The following is a 21964-nucleotide window of genomic DNA, read 5'->3' on the forward strand; positions in this document are numbered from 1 at the left end:
CAGGGAGAGAAGCTTGGGGTCAGAGCACAGGGTCGGCCATTTATACAAGCGCCCCTGGAGCAGTTGGGGTAAAGGGCCTTGCGCAGGGGCCCAACGGAGTAGGATTCCTCTGCAGGCCACGGAATACGAACCTGTAACCTTTCAGCCACAGGTGCAGATCCTTAGCCACAGAGCCACCACACCGCCCCCATAAGCAGCACTTTAATATGTTTAATAAGTTTATCAACCTTACGACCTCTTGTCTTATGCTTTCATGAACGCTTTTCTGTATAAAACAGGCAACAGCAGTGGCAATAAATATTTTATTTTAACCACAAAAATATATGAGGCATCTTTCTATACAGTTAACCATGTATTCACTGTCATTGTGAATACAGTCATTGTGCAAGGTCTCAGTTTCCAAATCCATGTTCTTTTGATAAGATTTCACATTCATATGCTGTTATCTTTAAAAAAAAACAAAAATAGATGGCACAGTTTCAAATAGTATTTCTCAAAGACTACAACAAATAACAGAATAATATATATTCACCCATTTTAGATTGTCTAAACAAATTATGTATTAATAAGCAGTGATTTGATTGCAGTCTGCATCACAGTTTCCCCACAGTAATAGCATGCTTATTTTAACATAACTTGGTAACTGCTTGTTGTGTTGGATTCAGAAACATTCACGTGCTTTTGAAACATCATCATTTGAAGTTCCGCCAAGTACAGAGACTGGCCAGCAAATAACCTATCATCATAGCATAACAATGCATTCTTGCTGAATCATTTCTGCACTGGCTTTTCAGAGCATCTTGAAAACCACATTTCCAACAGTTTACATATACTTCAGCTACATGTTTTTTTCTGACCGCACTAACACAAGATGTGAGGAAAACCTTTAATTATGTGTCAAGAATCCCGAAGACTCAAGGAATCCCAACAGTTGACATGTTCTACACAGCCCCTTCAACTCATTGGCACCCACATTTTGATGTAACTTAAAACACAGACATGTTTTGTATCCTCTCGTGAAGGAATAATTGAAGTATTTTCATCTTTGTTGAGTCCATGAATGTCTGATGCTTGAGGAAATCTATTGAGCTTTGGCTTTCAGAATTTTATTGGATGATGTTTGGAACTGAGGCATGTACAAAGGGATATTCTTTGCAGGCACATCTTTCTTGTTCACTTTTACATTCAGAAAAGAATGACAGCCTAATAAAGGATTTGATTCATGCATAATCTCGTCTCTGTCCTGAGAAGGCACATGAGAATTTTCCATTAGGAAACTTTCTTTCTCCTCTTCCCCATTCTCCTCATCATTAGAAGCCACACCAACGTAGTACAGTTCATTTCCTGTGCACATTTCATCAAGAACATAGTCATCCTGATCAGACGTTTCTGAAAGCTCTTCTGTAGAATTAAAGGAGCAGATATTTCTAGGATTTTCTTGTGCTGAATTCTTACAAGATTGATTTTCAACATCCCACAGATTGTTGGGAAAGGATCCTGAGATATCAGAGTTGTTTGCAGAAAAATTGCCCTCATCAGAAGAACTGCTGATACTTTTCTGTTGTTTGTAGAGATGGATGGGCACATCAGGAAGTAACACTGTTGCATACTGTATTATGGACTGTGCTGATCTATCTGGGCTAGTGGAGTGCATAGACCTTTCTTGGACTAAGGATTCCTCATTATACTGGCAAGCAGAATGGGCAGAGTCCTCGTCCAGTTCCTGTTTTTTACCCAAGGATGCATCTGAGGTAGTTTGTTCCTGTGAACCCAGTTTCATCTTCTCTACAATCACAGCCTCAGAAATGGTTTCAGATTCCAAGAGAAGAGGACATGATGTTACTCTCTTTGGGTGTTTAAAGAGGTTCTCGATGGTTTCTGCCTAAAATTGCAAAGTAAAGCACAATCTTTATATATATATTTTAAACTAATCCAATTCACTTCATACATGCTTTCTATATGATGCCTTAGTACACAAACTGAAGCAATATGCTGTTTCTCCTTTGTATAAGTGGAACAAAGAGAAAAGGGCTTTTAGAGACGCTGACCTTGTGAGATTTACAGCAGCACTTTAAATGTGCACATTTTCATTGATTTATAATACAAGTATCGGTTCTGCTCATTATGGCACAAATCAGTGGTGCATCATACAGCTTATTACAAGCACAAGTACAGTACAAACTGTGGTTATAATAAGTAATATATTACACAATACAATATTATGCAACAAATACACATAATATACTAGAACAACTCACCCTTTTAAAATCCACTCCTTGTGCCCAGGAGCAGTTATTAGGATTAGGAACATCTTTCCAAACCAGCTTCTTCATTCTAAGAAATTTAAATAATATTATGTTGAGAAAAACAAATAAGTTAGTATGGATTAAGAATAAAAACAGCTTTATATCTGACAGGAAATCGAGAACATGATTTGAAATTATCTGAGTACAAACTCTGCCATGTTGTCTACAAGTGCAAACCGATCAATAGATCAGCCGACCTTTAAAGGACACTCTGCTCCATATTCTTCTACCAGTTAAAATGCCAATAATCAGTGCAAAAACAAGACAATGTTTCATCCTTCACTGGACACAAGAAAGTTATTACACTTCTACCATAAGGCAGGTACAGACGTCTACCTGCTGTAAAGACTACATAAGAAGCAAGAGGCTTTATACAGTACATATTTATTTTACACTTCACACATTTTTTTACAGATTACCAGTGAAGCTAGAGAGCATGATCCAAAATTGATTTACCATTTACCTTTGTAGCTATTTTAATGAGCCTAGTAGGATGTTCAGAGCTTGATTAACATAAGTTACCTCCGTTTCTTCACCTTCAGGGCTTGTTTATTTTCATCCCTGACTCCTTGCCATGGAAGGAACTATCTCTTCAAATCAGAACTGCACCATCCCTCACCACCTCTTGACATTTCCTCAAGGCTCTGCTGTTTAGACAGCAACTGTGATCTCTCTCACTGCTACTACTGAGAGCATTTGCTATCAAGCGACACTATACTATTGCTCAATTGGTTGTACCTTGTTTACTGTAATCAGACACGTCTAGCTACATGTTGTTTACATAAGAACATTTAGTTTACAACCGCGAGGAGGCCATTTTTTTCTTAATAAATTCAAACTCTACAAAACCTCTACGTACTGATGCTGAGAGACTGCAAGTGTCACAAACAGCACAACAGACAGAAATGCAATAAGGAGAAGAAGAATGTAAGCAGCCTGCTCTCCTTTGGGTTTCCTCTTGTCCTCTGCAAAAAAGAAAAATAACACCAGAAAACATGAATAACATAAACGAAATGGATTCAGACTTCAGGAAGCAATTCAAAATTAAAATAAACAAGCCTTGCCTCTACTGGAAATGGGTTCCCCTTCTCCTTCCAGAAATATTGGATACAAAATAAACTGGTATTCCTCAGAAAGGAAGAAAGTGTCTGCAAAAGGAAAAACAAATAGCACAAACTAAGTGACCCATGGCAGAAAAGTAAAAACCAAAAAAAGTGCCGAGCACACTTCATGTTTACTGCCACTATTTTTATGATCTGCCTTCACTGCCTTACTTGCCACTAGAGGGGGCACATGAACCTTCTTCGGGTAAAATCTAAACATTGGGGAAAGATCTGTATACTGTATGTCTAGGAAGCTGGTTTCAGACGTTTACCATCTTCCACCACTGCTAAGCATTACATAACATAGGTGTACAAAAAGTTTTAACTAAGACCAAATACATTATGCATACAGAGCACCAAAAGAAACATTGCTTTGCATGTATGATTTTGGACAAATAAAGTATATAGATTTTAGAAACTGATTTTTCTTACAGTGTCATTTTGATTTATCAATCACTCGTGATTGAGAGTGATACAGTACATAAGTGTTCATGAGTGTTACATAAGCTCTGCATCACCTTATTAGTGGGAGATCTGATTGGATATAAGAGACAAGGCCATTTAAATTCTGAACGTAATGGTTGGTGAAGGTCAAGAAAGAAACACAGAAAGAGGTACCGACATGCCCCGCTTATCAGGAGGGGCAACAACACCTGGTGGACTCACCAGCTGTGGGGCCCTGACCTCTTTAGTTACGAATCAAGATTTTTAGCAGATCACCTCGATGGACATCAGCCACTGTGACACTCAGCGCAGAGCGATACACTAATTGCGCACAACAGACCCATCGCCAGTGTGGTGGTCTTGGCAGGAGTGTCTAGTCACACAGAACTCCACTTTTAGTGACTGATGACAAGCTGACTGCAACACTACACTGAGCAAGTCTTGGGATCTCACTGATGCTCATCTTGATGTGACAGTATTTAAGCCCCATGCTGCTTGCACTGTAGGAGTGGTAGCATTGTGGCTAAGGATCTGCACCTGTGGCTGGAAGGTTGCCAGTTCAAATCCAATCCTACTCCATTGGGCTCCTGAGCAAGGCCCTTAACCCCAGCTGCTCCAGGGGCGCCGTATAAATGGCTGACCCTGCGCTCTGACCCCAAACTTCTCTCTCCCTGTCTCTGTGTCTCATGGAGAGCAAGCTGGAGTATGCGAAAAGACAAATTCCTAATGCAAGAAATTGTATATGGCCAAAGTGATCCCTCTCTTGTATCACAGCAGCATTCTTGCAAGCTGAGAATGTGACAGTGATACAGTTATGCCTAAACACCTCTGCAATGAGCTGGGATGACATGTTCAGAGATCGGTGAAGAGGCAGATGCCTATCCAAACTGCACAAGAGCAATGCGACAGAGTCCCACAAACTACAATCTACAAACTGGTGAAAATCACACGTCACAGACATCCCAGCAGCAACCACACACACACTACTAGCCTGTGACCTTCACAGCAGACCTACTATTGATTAGAAATATTAGTCAGCACATTGAACATCATGTCCATTCAGCTATGTCAGGTCGTGTGCTACAAAGAATTGTTGCTGCTATTATTGATGTTTTTTTTTATTGATGCTCAGAATGTTCACAAAATGCATATTTATCTGAAACATTTCAGTGGAAATCTATTAACAAGATGCATCTGCAATACAAACACAACAGAAAACTACAGTAATATGTTCAAATGAAACTGTGAATGAAGATGCTCTGTTGGTGGTGTTTTTCAAATTTAATTCAATTTGGACACACGACCTCTGCATAAACAGAATACAAGAAACGTACCATATAAATAAAAGGTGTGTATCTTTGGAGGTGCTCGAACCCACTTAACGGCTTCATCTGTGTTTTGTAGCTGTTTCTCCCTGTTTTGAAGTTTCCACTCGATAATGAAAGACTCGGGAAGAGAGCGGTTTGGAAGCAGGTTCCACGAAAGTGCCACAGAACTGCTGTTTACCATTGCACAGCTGAACGACTGAACAGTCTGTACTGTGGGTAGAAAGGAAAGTTAATAATGTAAGCTGTTATTAAATGCGTTAAAAGGAATCATCATTAATAGCAGAAGACCCACAAATATAAAAACCCGCTCTGTGCCCAATTTAATATTTTGAAGGGCATTTAAATCTCCAATTAAGGTTGAGTGCTAGAATCATTTTTTAGTACAATGTATAGATTAGTGCTATTTACAAACAATAAAGTGCTTCCATTAGACCCATTAGCCATTAATGGTACTAATGGAAGATATAAAATGGAACTTTTTTTTTTGCTAGATACGCAAGTTGTCTTCCATTTTAGCTTTAGAAAGAGAGAACAGACCAAAGAAACTAACAATTTTATCTTCCTTTCCCATTACATTATGGGTAATCTCCAGATAAAATGAAAATACTGACCTAAAACTTAGTTCAATAAATTTGTGTTGATAACGCATAGTGCAGTTCTTTTTTTTTCTTTAAAAAAATGCCTTGTTAAATTAATAAATTATCTCAACCACTCACTTATATGAACAACATGGATTCCAAAGCTAAATAACATGAACTGACATGGTAAAACTGTATAAAATCGCAAATGAACTATGTCTCACTCCTGTTATTTACCTTTTCTTGTGTGCCTTGTGAATGTTAAATTATAGTTCATCACAGAAGAGCCAACTGAGTTGAAGGCCAGGACTGACACACTGTGAACATCTTCAATCCAGGGAAAAGTGTATGTTGTGGTGGTATTCAGATACTCATACCATAGCACATCACTTGATGTTTGATGCTGAACAATGAACCCATCCACAGAACAAAAGAGGTCTTCCTTTCTCAGTGGCTGAACGTAAGGGAAAATACAAATTAAAAGCCATTAGAAATTTGGTGCCATGTAAATTGGATATGGTGCAGTGCGTTAAACTTCTAAAGTGTCTTAAATAGCCAGCGTTCTTAAAAGTGTCTTACCTTAATTAGAAGAGTAACATTAGTTTGTTTCATTGCTGGATCCTCACGAATCATTCTCCAAAAGTCAGGACCCTGTTCAGGAGCTGAATCAGATCAAACAAAATCCAGATGACTAAATTTTTATTATTATTATTATTATTATTATTAAACCTTCTTAGTAGACCACAGCAAATAGCCCTACCAACAATGCTTAAACTATCAATTTTAGATAAAAACAAAAATCTCAATTTAATATGCCAAATGAACACTACTGTATAGATACAGTATATTCAAAGTCTGGGTAATTTTTAAGGTAAATGATGCAAATTAAATTCAACTATAATAACAGATCTAAGCATAAGTGTATTTAGGTTATTCAGAAATAATTTCTGAACATGGTAGTTTGTCTATAAATCCATAATGCAAGGAGCTTACTTTTTGTAAGGCTTTCATTAATACCTCACAGTGATTTAGGGGATTACAGGAGTCAGTATATTTTTCCAAGGAGTCTGGGTTCATATCCGTCAAGATACTTCCCATATTATACTAATACTAACTTTAAAAAGCACCTTTATTAAATTTACCTTGAATATCATGAACAACAGTGTACACAGGGCTGCTCCATGTGCTCCAGTGTCCAGGTCCATTGAACCTTTTGCAGCGAATCTGAACCATGTATACAACACATGGATCGGCCACCTGAGTCACAACTGTCTCATTATATACTGTTCTGAGAAGCTGCAAACAACACAGACAATACAGATGCCTGTAAGAATGAATTTGAGCTGCTTTGAAGGATGAGAAACCATGTGCACATCTACCTTCTAATCACAGCATGCAGGTACCCAAGTGCCTGCGGCAGTGTAGTACTGTTTTTGACAAATCAAAATAAAATTCTGAAAGCTTAAATTGATGGCTCGTTAAAAAGGCCACCTCATGTTATCCGATATTAATTTTACACAAAAAAATTGCCTCCCCTGCTGAGAAAAATAATTCTGTTTCTGTTACAAAAGGAGGCAAAACAAGGCTATGAGGCAATTCTAGGTTGTGTAGCAGAACCAGAATTACTATGCCTCTTGCATGATAGAATTGCAGTACTGCTGTATAATTGGACTAACATCTTGTTGCCATAACCGACAAGAATATTTTACTGCAGAAAACAGTTTGTTAAATCTGGCAATCTTGGTAAGGAGCACAACACTGAAGATCTAGTTCAAATGAACTAATACAAATACAACCTTCACATCACAGTTTATTACCCATGGGCAAATCCTAAAAGCACACCTTCCACTGCTTATTCTGCCCATCTACAGCATAGCGGATCTCAAACTGAAGATCATAAACTGGCAATTCCGTCCTTTGCCAGCTGATACTCAGATGTCCCTCTGGAACTGTGATCTCAGCCTCTAGGTTGAGGGGAGGATGTGGCTTTACTAGCAAAAAACAAAGCAGACAGAATGTGTACTACTGTACTACTATCAATTTGATGATCTTTTAATGTAGGTAATTTATTAATCAAGCAAGACATTACTTCCTACTCTTTACTAATGTTATTCTTACTTTAATGTGCACCCTCATTTACCATAATGCAAAACAAGCTGGCATAACCTTTGAAAGAGCAATAAAAAATAGGATGCAAGTCGGGATAGTGGGAGTATGTAAAATGGATAACAAAATGCGTCCACAAAATTACAGTCACTGCTTTATTTACAGCTTCCTTGCTCACCAACATCCATTGGGGTGACATAGGTGGGGTGTGATTTCACAGGGCCAAGCTCATGGTGAATCTCCAGCCACATCACGTAACAGAAAGATAGGTACAAGGGTTGGAAGGTGCACTTGTGGGATCCCCATCTCATGACAGGGCACTCCTCCACACGGGAGACATGCACATCCTCTTCCAGAGCACCACAGGAAAGGCCTTTCCTTTGGGAAGACAGGAATCTTGAATTCAGACCACCTACAAGCAACCTCTTATATCACATGCAGGCACTGAAAAGCTATACAGGACATGAAAAACTTGAGATTTAGATATTTTCTTTGGTTAAGAAGCCCATAGTGCAACTCTTCTATGATCAGGAGGCCATCTGAAACTGGGGATGAATAAATGATTTTAACAAGCAACCCGTAACCAGCAGCCATATCACCCTGCAACTCACAACTGGTAACCCACTGAAGCTCGGCAGGTGTGAGCCTGGACAGTACCTGGATGAGAGACCTCCTGGGGAAAACTAAGGTTGCTGTTGAAAGAGATATTAGAGAGGTCTGTAGGGGACGCTCACCCCATGGTCTGTGTAGGTCCTAATGCCCCAGTATTGTGATGGGGACGCTATACTGTAAAAAGGCACCATCCCTCAGATGAGAAGTAAAACCGAGGTCCCGACTCTCTGTGGTCATTAAAAATCCCAGGACCATCTTTTCTCGAAAAGAGTAGGGGTGTTACCCCGGCATCATGGCCAAATTTCCCAATGGCCTTTACCAGTCATTACTCTGTTCTCTTCCCCACTAATAGCTGATGTACGGTGAGGGTTTTGGCGCACTATGGCTGTGATCGCATCATCCAGGTGAGTGCCACACATTGATGGTGATGGAGGGGAGTCCCCATTACCTGTAAAGTGCTTTGAGTGGAGTGTCCAGAAAAGCGCTATAAAAGTATAAGGAATTATTCATATTTATTATTATTTTGAATTGAGAATTGAATTGAATATCAACACAGAATCGATGGGGACAGTGTTTTCTTTCCACTGGTACAGTATGTGCAGAACCAAACCAAATTTTTCTAAATGCACACCCCAAATGTGTTACTCTCATAAATTATGGGGATTCCTGCATCATACAACCTTCGCAGTCCCAGCTGCGTTCACCCAACTGTTTGCCTCTGCTTGAAGAGTCCTAGGTACATTCATCTGATGACATATGCTACCCCCAAGTGTACGCACTTACAGCAAGTCATTGAGCTAGCCAACAAGACACACGCACATCTGACTAGTTTTGAAGAATAGAAATAATCATTAGCTGAATAATTACTACATATTCATTTTAACGGTCACACACAGGTTTAATTCAGAATACATATGGGAATTGTGCCTCATTACTTTCCAGATCTTTTTCCTTTCTATGGTAAAAGACCGTGAATTTTAAACTGCCAAAACCTTTCTAATAGCCCACACCCCAACCGCCCTTAAACAAAATCCGTTTGCTTACCGATAAAGGAACTTCACATCACTTCCCAAAACCCAATTTGGATTCCATTTGCAAGTCATGTTGGTCAGATGCTCATTAGTTTCACAAGAGATAGTAACATTGATATCTAATAAGTACAAAAACAGAAATTAATAAATTGCAGGCCTACTGTATGAGTACACCTGTCATCAGGCGAACAATAACCGTTCAGCAATACGATTGCCTCACCTTTTGCATAAATTGCCGCGTAGCGGTAGTTGCAGACCGAATTTTCTCCATTTTGTTGACAGCATTGTAGCACATCATAGTCAATCCCCCCTTTGCGTTTATGTGGTTTCACATTAACCAGAGTGACACTGCTCACGTGATCATTAATGGTAGAATATTGACTTTTGGGAACTTTTTCATGGGTATTGAGCCACCACACAATGTTTGTTGCATTAGTGCTCCGGTTGTTAAATACACAGTGAATTGTTACATTTGATCCAGTACTTGCCAGTATTTTTGCAGGAAGGTATGTCACTTCTGCAATAAAATGAGTCACAAGAACAATGCATCAGACATTTGGGGCTTAATGAGCCTGAACAGAAAACAATTGTCATTTTCATAGATTTTGGTTTAGGCATATGGTAAATGATGCATATAATTTTTGATCGCACATTTTGCACACCTGGCGAGAAATGGCTATTCTTTGTTTCTCGGATATTTGAAGTATGTTATTAATGTATTGAGGTTCCGCTTGTTTTACTGTAATATCAGGTTTTCTGAAGCTTCTCAGTGACTATAACAACTGACAAAAATAAGGGAACCAACAGGGTTTCATTCACTTTATAAAAATTCCCAATCCTCGATTTGACAGTAACTAAAGGCTCTTAAGTAATGCACACAAAATACCATTATGGTGTGTCTTACTCGTAAACTGAGAATGTCATTTTTGGAAAAAACAATCTATTAAAAATTCTTCTCGTGAATTGCAGTGCTGTCGAAGAAAGACTGGAGGTTTCCAAGCTTATGCCTATGCCTCTGAGAAACAGCCCAGGGATTTTATTACAGGTATTACATGAGTAGAGGACAGAAGATGTTTTTCATTGCTTAAGCCTAGAGTAATAAAAAATAAAAAGGCTCTCTAAGGAAGGAACACAGCAGCAATGCATGGGTGAGCTAAAACATATTTCACCAGCCATATCTCTGTCATTGTTTGTTTTGAGCAGTTATCATTATTGGCCCAGTCAGCAGGAGTTTAATCTCCTCTTTTGAGATAAGACCTCCACCTATTAATGAAAGCAATTCCTTTCTGCACTGTGACTCAGTGCAGTTTTCTACTTCCCATTTGCCTTTTGGGACACCAGTCCCCGTGAGATCCCACACTGTGCGCATTAGTCATTAAGAATGAAATTAAAGATGGTGAGAAAAACAAGGTTCACAGCAAACGTTTCTTGAAAAAAGGACAGCTGCAAGAGCTACAGGAAAATACACTCCTGAGTGGGTCAGCCAGGAGAGGTGCAATCCTGGATCACAGATTGAGGCCTCTTCAAAAAAACAAAGGCTTTTGTAATGAAACAAAAGGTCATTTAACAGTTCTCCTCTGATATGACATTATATAAATGTACTTAACTACAGTATATACAATTCAATATGGTATTGAATTACATACTGTATATTGTAGGTCAATCAATGTAGTAAATTGTATTTAATGTCAACAGACTGTTGTCTGTGTTCTAAAAATAGTAAAGCATGTTATTATGAAACATCAACCCACTTTTACTACTGTGTTGTTTTTGTACCATTTCTGTACTGATAAAATTGAGTGCACATTGGTCATTAAAACCAAAATTAGTATTATTTTAAATATTATTTTTAAAAAGGAATATTAACAGCAGCGCAGAATAAAACGCTAAGGCTCAAAGTGAACAAAAGGGAGAAACAGTGAAGAGTTATGTTTTAAAAGGAATATGTCACTGATTTTTCATATGTATAATTAAGTAAAAGTTTTATAAATGTAATTCACTTATTATAAATTAAGAAAAAAAACATATCAAGCACGTTTTAAGCTCAGTAATCAAGAAAAGTGCACACTTAGATTATGTTTAATTTTTGTGTACTCACCATTCAAATAAATAAAGAGAGGGATACTCCAATTACTCCAGAGACCAGATTTATTGCCATTCCTACAGCGAACCTGAGCACTGTAATTCACACCAGGTCTCAGGTCATTAAGTAGCACATGGGATCCCATCAAACCTTCTGTATACTGTTTAAGAAAAATAACAGGCGTAGTTCTCAGTACTTTCAGAAACTACTGAAAAGTTTTGTGTAGTGAACCAAATGCCTCAAACCAAAGAAAACGTACAGCTAGTTTAAATTCAATTTAAGGTATTCAATTACAACACTGGAACATTCGTTATATTTTAACTTTTAGAATAAAAAAGTAAAATGACTTTTGGACTGCCAACAGACTTTTTGAATTCCCAATTTAATTTCATGTTACAACATGCAGTCTTACTACGGAAAACACTCATACCTACTCTAAAAAGCAGAGATTAATATTTCACTCAAAATACACATCAGGGCAAATGAAATTAATTAAAGTTTCTGAAATCATTTAGCACAACTATATGATTTCTTGCAGTTCACCTAAAGACAGCATTGCTTGTGCATTGTGGAAATCTGGAATCTTACCAACCAGCTGTCCTCAGCCGTATCTGCAGAGTATCTGACTTCGTACTTCAGTTTGTGGGGAGCTGACTGAGGTTCTGTCCAGTTCAACCACAGCTCCCCTTCAAGGGTTATGTGATACTCTAAGTTGAGAGGCGGGTCTGGCTTCACTGCAAAATGGATTGTGTGAAATTTTTTTTTCTTTTAGAGAATAAAATACCACCCGTGATTTTGCAGACATTTTTATCTGACAAATGCTATGAAGGCTATATGATAAACTGTGTGCTAACAGATGTGTCTATACAGTAATTTAAATTAAGACCTCAGTTCTAAATTCCATCCTAAGCACAGCGACGGTTAATTTGCGTGTCCAATAATTACAGCATGACTTACAGGCAGAGCCTGGGCTTGAATCAGGGAGACCCTGATAAGAAGTCCTTTACCACAATCACTTAGATTAAGCTAATTTAAGAATGTCAGGATTTCTTTTTAATTAGCACAAGATGAACACTAAATAAAACAATAGAAATCAATCACATAAGAAGATGGAAAAATAGTACAAAACTAAACTGACTACAGGCATTCCACACAAGACTGGAGAAAAGCTGCCCAGTTATGTTGTTGAAGCCAATATGCTGTCTACATTTAGTAAATGGCTGGAAAAAATCCTTGGATCAATTACAGGACCTACTAATAACCAAGTGCTAGGTAGGCCATATGGTCCCTTCTTGTTTATAACTTTGCTATTAAAAAAAAACCTGTGAAGTTACAGAACAATCAGAACCATCCCTGTCATTGCTTTAAAGAGACAGCTACTCGTCTTTTGTAAATAAACTTTAAAATGACTTGTATTGACATTCCAAGGCAAATTTTAAAGCTGGAGAAGAAGGGTAAAGAAAAAGTGGACATATAATATAAATTCTAGAAATAGTGAATCCAAAGGACAACGGTATGTAATATAACTGCCAAAGTTATTGTTGGCTTTTAGAAACTAGACCGTTCAATTACTTGATCTGCACCAGTCCTTCACATTTCTGAAATCTAAAATATATCTGGCCAGTTATTTCCATGGTTGGGCTGGAGAACTGCCTTGCAGGACTGATTTTATCATTGAAGACTGGAACAAAATGTTTTCATACTCATGTTTATGTTTAAACATGCCAACTGCCGTCTTTATCCAGCAAAGTATGAAATGTTAATACCAGAATCAGTAATATCAATGTCTGGATGATTCAACCCAAGAAGTCCAGTGAGACTTCATTTCTGGATTCAAAAGTAATAACTAATGCCGCAGTGCTTCCAAACCAAAACAGAACCGAGTGGTCAGAAAAGTGGTTTTTCAATTGTTGCGAAACACTCCAAAACAGCTATTCAGACTGATCAACTCATGTAAATAATATTTTGTCTAATGATACATCTATAATGTATTCTGAGTCTCATCGTAAAAGAAGACAAACGAGCTGCTTTGACAAAGTGACAAATATAGATCAAGACAGTGCTTTCAAGACTTTTTTTCCAAACATCTGTGATTCACTGATATTTGAAACTTAAGCAAACATCTGATCGTGTGTGAAGGTACTTCTAATGCATCTAAAATGAGCACATTTAGATATCACTTTCACTCAAGGTTACTTCAACACAGAAAACTGCAGGATATGCTTCCCTATTTACAGTATATACAAAGGCACATTTTTAGTGAGCTAAAATGGATTCCGATCTACATATTAAAGTTAGAGACCATGACATGATTTTATTTTAAGAATAAGGAAAGAAAACTGAAACATTCATAAATTACGTTTACACAAGAACTCTGAAAATATATTTGTGATATGTGTTATGAGGTGTGACATGCATTCAATGATGATGTACAGTGTTTTTCTAAGAAAGAAAATATAAATCCCTTTTTTTTTCAACTAACTCCTATTTAGGGTACAAAAACAACACCAAATGTTTTACCATTTTTAATGTGCTCAGTTTGTCTTGTTCCAGTCATGCGTCATGGATTTGTAAATGTAATGTATAATTGACAGTGCAGTGAATCCATAGAAAATTAAACTTTATTCAAGTCAAGCACAACTTTACATTTAATAACTAAATAGGCAGTGAGTGCTCTGAGACCTGTCTAAGACATGTCGTTTTTCAGTTGGTGTTGTGCCCAATTTAAGACCTTCAATCTCAGGAATGTAAAACAATGTTCTTGACAGAAATATTCAGAAATGCTAATGAAAGCCACATGATGTGAACACACTCTACATGACATTAAAATCCTAAATATTTTAGGAGAAAACATACAACTAGAAATTCTGTTAGAATGTTAGGTAGTTTAACTATGAAAAATAATTGGACTGCGCTCAGCTGCACATTAATAAATGCAGATTATTACAAATACCTGCAGTAAATTCAAAGTTATTATAAGGAAAATGACAAAAAAAACTTCTGCAACAGGTGCACTGACATTCTTAAACAGATATGGCACACTTAAATTCATTATGCTGAGAACATTTCATATCAACAGGCTGTACAAGGCTGTACAACAGGCTGGCAAACCAGCATCACAGTGCCAATTTGCAAAGGCAAGGCGACGTTAATGACTGCTCCAATTACAGGCCGATCCGGCTGCTGTGCCATACAATGAAGATTTTCGAGCGTGTGCTGGACGCACGACGAAGAACCATCGTCGATATCTTGCCAAACCAATGCGGCTTTGTGAAAAACTGCGGAACAACAGATGCCATACACACAGCTCGCCTACTGATGGAAAGGCACCACGAGAAGAGAAAAATGATCCATATGGCATTTCTCGACCTGGAAAAGGCATTCGACAGGGTACCGCACAATCTCATCTGGCTGGCGCTGCGACAACACCACGTCCCCGAAGCCTACTGTATGTCAGCTGGACAAAGCTCCTGTACCAAAAGGCCACTAGCTCAGTACGTTGCGCAGCTGGAACCTCAGACACCTTCCCGATCAATGTTGGTGTCCACCAAGGCTCAGCCTTGTCTCCTCTGCTATTCATACTTTGCATGGATACAGTGACCAAAGATATCCAAACGAGGCATCCATGGACGATATTGTATGCTGACGATGTTATGATAGCAAGTGAAACGCGACACGGCCTTGAACAACAAGTACAGGAGTGGAAGACGCGCCTTGAACGATTCGGGATGAAATTGAACATCAAGAAGATGGAGTACCTGGAATGCGGTGATCAAACCGATGGCACAATCGCAGCTGGTGGGGTCCAACTGAACAAAGTGACACAGTTCAAGTACCTAGGCTCATGTGTCAACTCCGACTGCACTACCCTCCAAGACGCCAAGACGCGAGTCAGCGCCACTTGGATGAAATGGCGGCAGGTCACTGGAGTACTATGCGACAAGAAGATCCCTTTACGCCTAAAATCCAAAGTCTACCACTCAGTGATCAGACCAGTGGCCCTATATGGAACTGAATGCTGGCCAACGACAAAGAAACATAAACAGGCACTCCATACGATGGAAATAAAGATGCTGCGATGGACCCTCGGCTTGACAAGACGAGACCATGTCATGAATGAAGGGGTGCGAAAAACACTCAAAGTCGCCCCAATCACTGAGAAAATGAGGGAATCGCGGCTGCGATGGTATGGACACGTGCTCCGCAGCAATGACACATCAATGGCAAAGACCGCCCTCGAACTGAATGTGGAAGGCCGCAGGCCCCGTGGACGACCATTTACGCGCTGGCTGGATCGGCTGAAAGACGACATGCACCTCGCAAAAGTCACCTGCCGAGATGCCGCAGACCGTACGAAGTGGAAAAATCGGTGCAAACAAGCAGACCCCACATAAGTGGGAAAATGCGAAGAAGAAGAAGATCAACAGGCTATACAAGCTGGACTTCAGTGATGTTTACTTAATACCAGGTTGCAGATGCAATTGTGTGAGTTTCTATCTCAATTGTTTTACTAGTGACCTGACCACATGTTGTCCAGTTGAAACGTTGTGCAGTCAGGATGCGCCCACTGGAATGGTAATGAGATCTGATCAATGTAGAGCCATGCAGTGAGATAAACATCAATAACTACACATGCAGTTCAATAGCATGTGTACACACTATCTGACACTTAGATGTCCCCATTCATTTGTCTGTTGAACACAACAATTAGGGCATCATTCTATACAGTATATATGAAACACACTTACCAACATCAGGAAAGTCTATGAGAAAACATTGCTTCATTGCTAAAGAAGACATGGCTCCACTGTTGCTAAAACTGGCACAAAGCCCTAGTCCCCTTGATTAGCAGTGTGTACAGGTTCCTTTCTGTGTTTTTCTTTAGTCATTTTTACCAGGATTGAAATGCAACAGGCTAAATCACATCATCACCCATGTCCAATCAACACTCTCAACTAATGAGGTGATTAAGTGTTTGTGCAACACAATCACTTGAGTGCATCAGGCTCAGACATGAATGAAAGTAAAATTACAGTTTTTTTTTAACCTACTACCCAGCAAAATTCCTTACTCAAGGGTAGAGCAGCAGCTCACCTGCCCATAGAATTGAACCTATGAATCAGTAGTCAGGGGTCCACAACACAAATCTCTATCCTGCACTAAGCCCCTTTACAGTAACAGCAGTGAACATGTGCTATTAATTTCTTTAAAAGTCTGGATACAGTCTGTAACACTGGCACAATAAAGAGATGTACACCACGTGAACTTTCTTCAAACCACTTAACGTTTTTTCAAAAATCTGCTTTCGTTTTATATCCTTGTGAATAATTTTTGGGTTATCTAATGCACATTTCTCTGGGTCCACCCTTGTAAATCAACTCCTCAGAACAAAGCCTCATTTTTACAAGGCTAATGTTGGCAAAATAAACTCTCAGAAATAAGGTTCTATTTCAACACAATCATGATTAACCTGGAGGTAATTATGAACATCAAAAACTGTGTTTTGTTCGGTAGTCTGGTAGTTGCCAGCTGGGATTCTTGGGGAAACTATGAGAATTTGAGCAGTGGGAGGTGCAAGACTGTACAAATCCATTACATTTCTTGCTTGGCATGGTGTTTGTTGGGGGTATTACAAACAAATGGTGAGGCGACATTTTTCATAAAGAAGACCAAAAGAATATACTGAGGAAGTAAAAGTGTTTTAGTGTGTGTTCATGACTGGATTGGGGATATTGTCAGGGATGAACTGTGGTAAAAGAGCATCTCAGGTCTTCTATAACCAGCCGTTTTATTCCTGGTGATAAATGTAGTCTGTACTGCTGAATGACTTGCAACCCCTGTGGCGATTTACCACATACACTGGACATGTAGTGAATTGTCATATATCAACCATTCTAATTTAACTGCTAACACAGCACAATTTGGTGGCAAATGAATGGTGTAGTTCTGGAGAAGAAAGGTAAGGAAAAAGTGGACATATAATTCAAATCACACAACATGAATTAATAACTTTTGGGTAAAAATTAAATGTTATCTAATACAGCAGCACACTAACATGCTACAACATAATTGCTTGAAACCTTGTTTTATCGTTTCCTGCCACCCACAGTGGCTTGCAAGTAGCTACACACTCACTGAGACCATTTTGAGCTAAGGAGCATCTTAGTGTTCTGGAAAAAACACTGACTCCTGTACTTCTAGGATCAGTCTTCTCGAAATATCTACATGATCATCACCTGTCACACAAAGAATTCATGCTCAGGAGTTTGACACCAGTTCTGGAGACATCAAGTTTCTCCCACAACCTCTTCTATTATCAACAATATCAGACTCTCAGAGTCTTACTTACAGCACTGGGTGAATTCTGAAGTTGGCTGCCTTCAGTCAAAGGGAGTAGTAACTTTAGTAACTACTGTACAGCTTTGGTTTCCATGCTGTTATGTGTCACATGGCCAAAACTTCCATAAGCCTTGAGGCAGTGTGGCAGTTTCTGATGGTTTGCTTGACAATCAATGACACAGGAGTGTGTCAACAAAGTAAAATATTGAAATTTTTCAGGAATTTTCCACTTTTATTTATCGACCTGTTTTTCTTATTCCAATAGTTATTGGCAATACTGTGTACATATCTAACACTAATGTGTTTTAAAGAATAACATGTAACAGACACAAAATAACATTCCAATTAAGGCAATATTAGAGAAACACACTGTGCCTTTCTAAACAAAATGATAACTTACCCACATTTCCAGGGACAATATGCATCGCTGGTGATTCTATAGCTCCTTTGCCATCTGAGATTGTAACTCTCAAGGTATGGGTGCTATTCGGGCTTTTTAGAGGTATAGCACATCGTAAGGTGTCCTCTCCTTCACAGCTACTTTCAGCAGCATAAACAACCTCTTCTTTTTGTTTAGAAGAAACACTTGTGTGTGAATCTGACCTAAAATATATACAGTATACAGTATTTGGATTTTTTAAATATAAGGATATCAAGATCAACTGTTTCAGTAGGCAAACAGTAAATCATTTTCAATTCTTCTGGTCAGCAATACAGGAAAGAAAACATAAAAAAGTCCCAAATAAATACTCAACATGGCAATGTTACATTATTAGACAAATAAAATACCACTATGTGTCTACTTTTACAATCTTTACCACTTCAAACATGGAGCTTGTGTATCAGAGCTTCAAAAGCAGTAGATGGATCTCGTTAGTGGAAATGCTTTTTACAATCAGAGATGTTACAATTTTTTTAAAATAAACCCCAGGTATCTATTAGTCTTAGACAAAGTCAGACTTCAGTGGAGTCATCTATGGACTAACTTACAGCTGCACAGATCAGTAAAGACTGCAGGTGGTTTTTGATAAACCTCACGTATTAACTGAGAGATGCAGTGCTTCAAACGACTTTGCTTTTTATAGGACAGGACAATTACACATTGAAGTGAGGGTTTTGACATGAAAAAAACAGGCCAAACACAGCACCAGCTGTGATAAAGCACTAAGTACAACATAATAATGATGTGATTAACTTCATGAATAACATGAACATTATTTATACAGTACATTAAAAGTATGGCTTATATCATCAGGATTGCTATTATTTCTCAAATATTAGTCATTGAGTCTACTTGCTTCTGAATTTCTGTGGAAATCTCTATCTTTTCCAGCATAAAAAAGCTTGTGAAAAAAATATCTTAAACTTGACTTGGGAAGAAAGTAAAAGTTCTACTGTTTGGCATACAAATCTGAAAGACAGCTGAAGCAATCGCTATTTAAAAATCTGTACGGTATATAATGGCAGTATTTTGTTTCTTATGCATGCCCAAAAGGTCTTGGGTTTTACATTGGCAAAACACAGACAAAAGATAATAATACTGAAAAGCAATCTGAAAGAAAACACTTAATATACAGCAATCTGTAATAAAAACAGGACATTTTCTATTTCATAACCACTCCTAAAGGATGCATCAGAGCTTTTCCCATAGGTATTCCATTCTGAATGTTAAGCAACAGATCTATTTGAGTCTTATTTAATGGTACAAGACTGCAAGAACACAGGAATGCCATACAGCAGACAAAGAACATACATATTTCTACACTGTTTTTTCAAATATATATATATGAATAAAACAAAAACCTTTTCATAACAAAATGTCAAAAAACACTAACAATGCATATAATTTTCATGAAAGGTAAAGTGAACATATTAAAAAGAAATATTACCTAGAAAATGAAGAGCCAGACAGAAACCCAATACTTACAATGAATATCGCAGCCTAATTGTAAAGAACCTGCTCCTGTCTGGATATTTTGTGTGTGGCTTCAGATTACAAATTAAATGTTCCAGGTTTCCATCAACCCAGCACAGGATGTTCAAACAGAAAACTGAAAGAAATTCAATTAACACGTTAGCTTCAACACACTCCAAGGCTAAATTAAATTACCAGCATTTTCTGCAAGGGGCTTATTAGGAACATGCCATTGCCATTTTCATTTACAAATTAACAGCTCAAAGAAGGCAACAGAAAAACAAATTAATTGTGTTATATTTTAACTGTGCTTCAAGTTCAAATAACCTGTTATTTAATGAACATGTCTGTTTTGACTGCAAACAGGATGGGAGAAAAGAACCTCAAAGCTAAGGCAAGAGATCAGAACAGCTCACTGCAAGAGATAATTTTTCTCATACATTGCCAGAGTGACCTTTGCCCTTGTTATGAAGCTCAGATTTTTCTCTCATTGGAAGGTCAAAAGAGGTTGTTGACTTGTCCCCGAAATTCTCCCTCATAGAAAATCAGCACTCACTGGTTAAAGGGCATTCTAGTACTTTTCTAATGTCCTCTAATAAGTTTGCTTACAAAGCCAAAATGTCAATACTCTGAGTCAGTTCCATAGACTGCATTATTCGACAAACAATGTTTAAAAATAATTAACTCAAAGAAAAATGTAAAAATTTGAAAATACAAATGTTCCTTTAAAGAGCTGTGCTGTTTTGAGGTTGTATCTCAGTACGCAACTAATAACTACACACTTGTGGAAAACAGAGTGAGGCATACACTTGTTAACCACATATCCAGGAGTTTTTGTTTTACGGTATATTCATTAGAATCTGAGAATTTCCAGATGAGGTCCAAAAATTATTTTTTGTTGGACTTCCAGGTCTGTAATGATATCGTGGGCCTGTATGGAAATTAATTAAGTTGTCTTACCTTCAGCTTTCTTGTCTTCACTCTGAGATCTTGTATGATTTTTGTCAGGCCACAAGTAGCACTGGGTTGCATTTTCGTAGTCTAATTCAGCCAGCCCTCCAATGCTTGAGTTCAAACTCTGTTCACTATCTGACCATTCTTCGGTGAAACCCATGTGTCCTTGCTCATTGTTAGGCAGACTGCAGCACAAAGCAAACTCTGAAGGCCAGCCCTGAAATGAACTAAATGGCCCATCTGTAGAAATCGGAGCTACAACATCTGAAACCCAAACAGAGTTTCAACATCACATCCAGACTTTAATTGCTTCTTACAATGTCTTAGTTACTGCACACAGAGCATGTCAAATCCACAGAAAGTGGAGAACACAGGTGACAAGCCTTTATTCACTCAAGAGTGAAAAAATGTCCAAGCAATAAATGAGCTGGGTTCGTGACAACACAAGGAACCTCTCCTGCAATCGTTAACGTATTTTTATTTATTATTCAATTCAAACTGAATAGTCATCCATTTGCAGCATCCCTTGGCACTTACAAGAAAGACTTAGTCACAATATATATTTCAAGGCTAAACACTATGAATGCATTGTCAGGAGCAGTATGTAAAAAAAAATACTTTTTACTTTCTACCAAGGCACAAGACGTGAGACATTTTTGCTGAAGAGCCACAACGCTGTAAGTATCACCTAGTTGTGAGGCCAGCAGTATTCCTGGATAAGGCTTATTGACAGGTGTGATATTTTTGTAGAGCTGCCCGTCAGAACCATTAAATCCACACTAGCCACCAGCTAGTGATGTACAATACTACCCCTGGCTTAATAAGGATCCAGAAAAAAATGTAGGATTTCTGAAAATATCTTATGCACATATAACATTAATAAATGATTAATTCTATGAGCATAGACACTGTAGTTTTTGCATTGACCAAAGTTCATCAATGTGAAAATAAACCTGAAGCAAATGTTACAAATTACCTATAATGTTTAATACAATGTTACCAGTTTACTTGATTTGTTATAGCAGGATTTATGTGCTTAGTGACTCAATATGTCTATGTACTGGACTTACACCCAGACGTGTATGTGATTTGAATATACTGTAGTTTATAAAGAAACTGGATAGACATCTAAAAAGCTTAATGTACAGGGGAAGAGCGTGTTGGA

The 21964-nt window shown here is 38.2% G+C and overlaps 1 protein-coding gene across 1 annotated transcript in view; it reads right to left on the reverse strand.

Moving 5' to 3' along the window:
• Nucleotides 1-288: 288 nt before the first annotated feature.
• The window catches only part of lepr (leptin receptor), a 36657-nt gene continuing 14981 nt past the window's right edge, over nucleotides 289-21964 (reverse strand). Inside the window, exons 4-20 of the mRNA XM_088928321.1 lie at nucleotides 20806-21063; nucleotides 19858-19981; nucleotides 18331-18533; nucleotides 12180-12325; nucleotides 11607-11751; nucleotides 9729-10025; nucleotides 9522-9627; nucleotides 8044-8243; nucleotides 7602-7750; nucleotides 6902-7055; nucleotides 6339-6421; nucleotides 5997-6213; nucleotides 5188-5391; nucleotides 3371-3454; nucleotides 3166-3271; nucleotides 2259-2334; nucleotides 289-1882 (exon numbers count right to left, since the gene is read on the reverse strand). Of these exons, the coding sequence (XP_088784447.1) occupies nucleotides 1082-1882; nucleotides 2259-2334; nucleotides 3166-3271; nucleotides 3371-3454; nucleotides 5188-5391; nucleotides 5997-6213; nucleotides 6339-6421; nucleotides 6902-7055; nucleotides 7602-7750; nucleotides 8044-8243; nucleotides 9522-9627; nucleotides 9729-10025; nucleotides 11607-11751; nucleotides 12180-12325; nucleotides 18331-18533; nucleotides 19858-19981; nucleotides 20806-21063 (3353 nt within the window). The 3' untranslated portion in view covers nucleotides 289-1081. The remainder of the gene's footprint in view (nucleotides 1883-2258; nucleotides 2335-3165; nucleotides 3272-3370; nucleotides 3455-5187; nucleotides 5392-5996; nucleotides 6214-6338; nucleotides 6422-6901; nucleotides 7056-7601; nucleotides 7751-8043; nucleotides 8244-9521; nucleotides 9628-9728; nucleotides 10026-11606; nucleotides 11752-12179; nucleotides 12326-18330; nucleotides 18534-19857; nucleotides 19982-20805; nucleotides 21064-21964) is intronic.

This window comes from Atractosteus spatula, chromosome 11, assembly GCF_055471065.1.
Source record: "Atractosteus spatula isolate fAtrSpa1 chromosome 11, fAtrSpa1.hap1, whole genome shotgun sequence".
Classification (NCBI taxonomy): Eukaryota; Metazoa; Chordata; class Actinopteri; order Semionotiformes; family Lepisosteidae; genus Atractosteus; species Atractosteus spatula.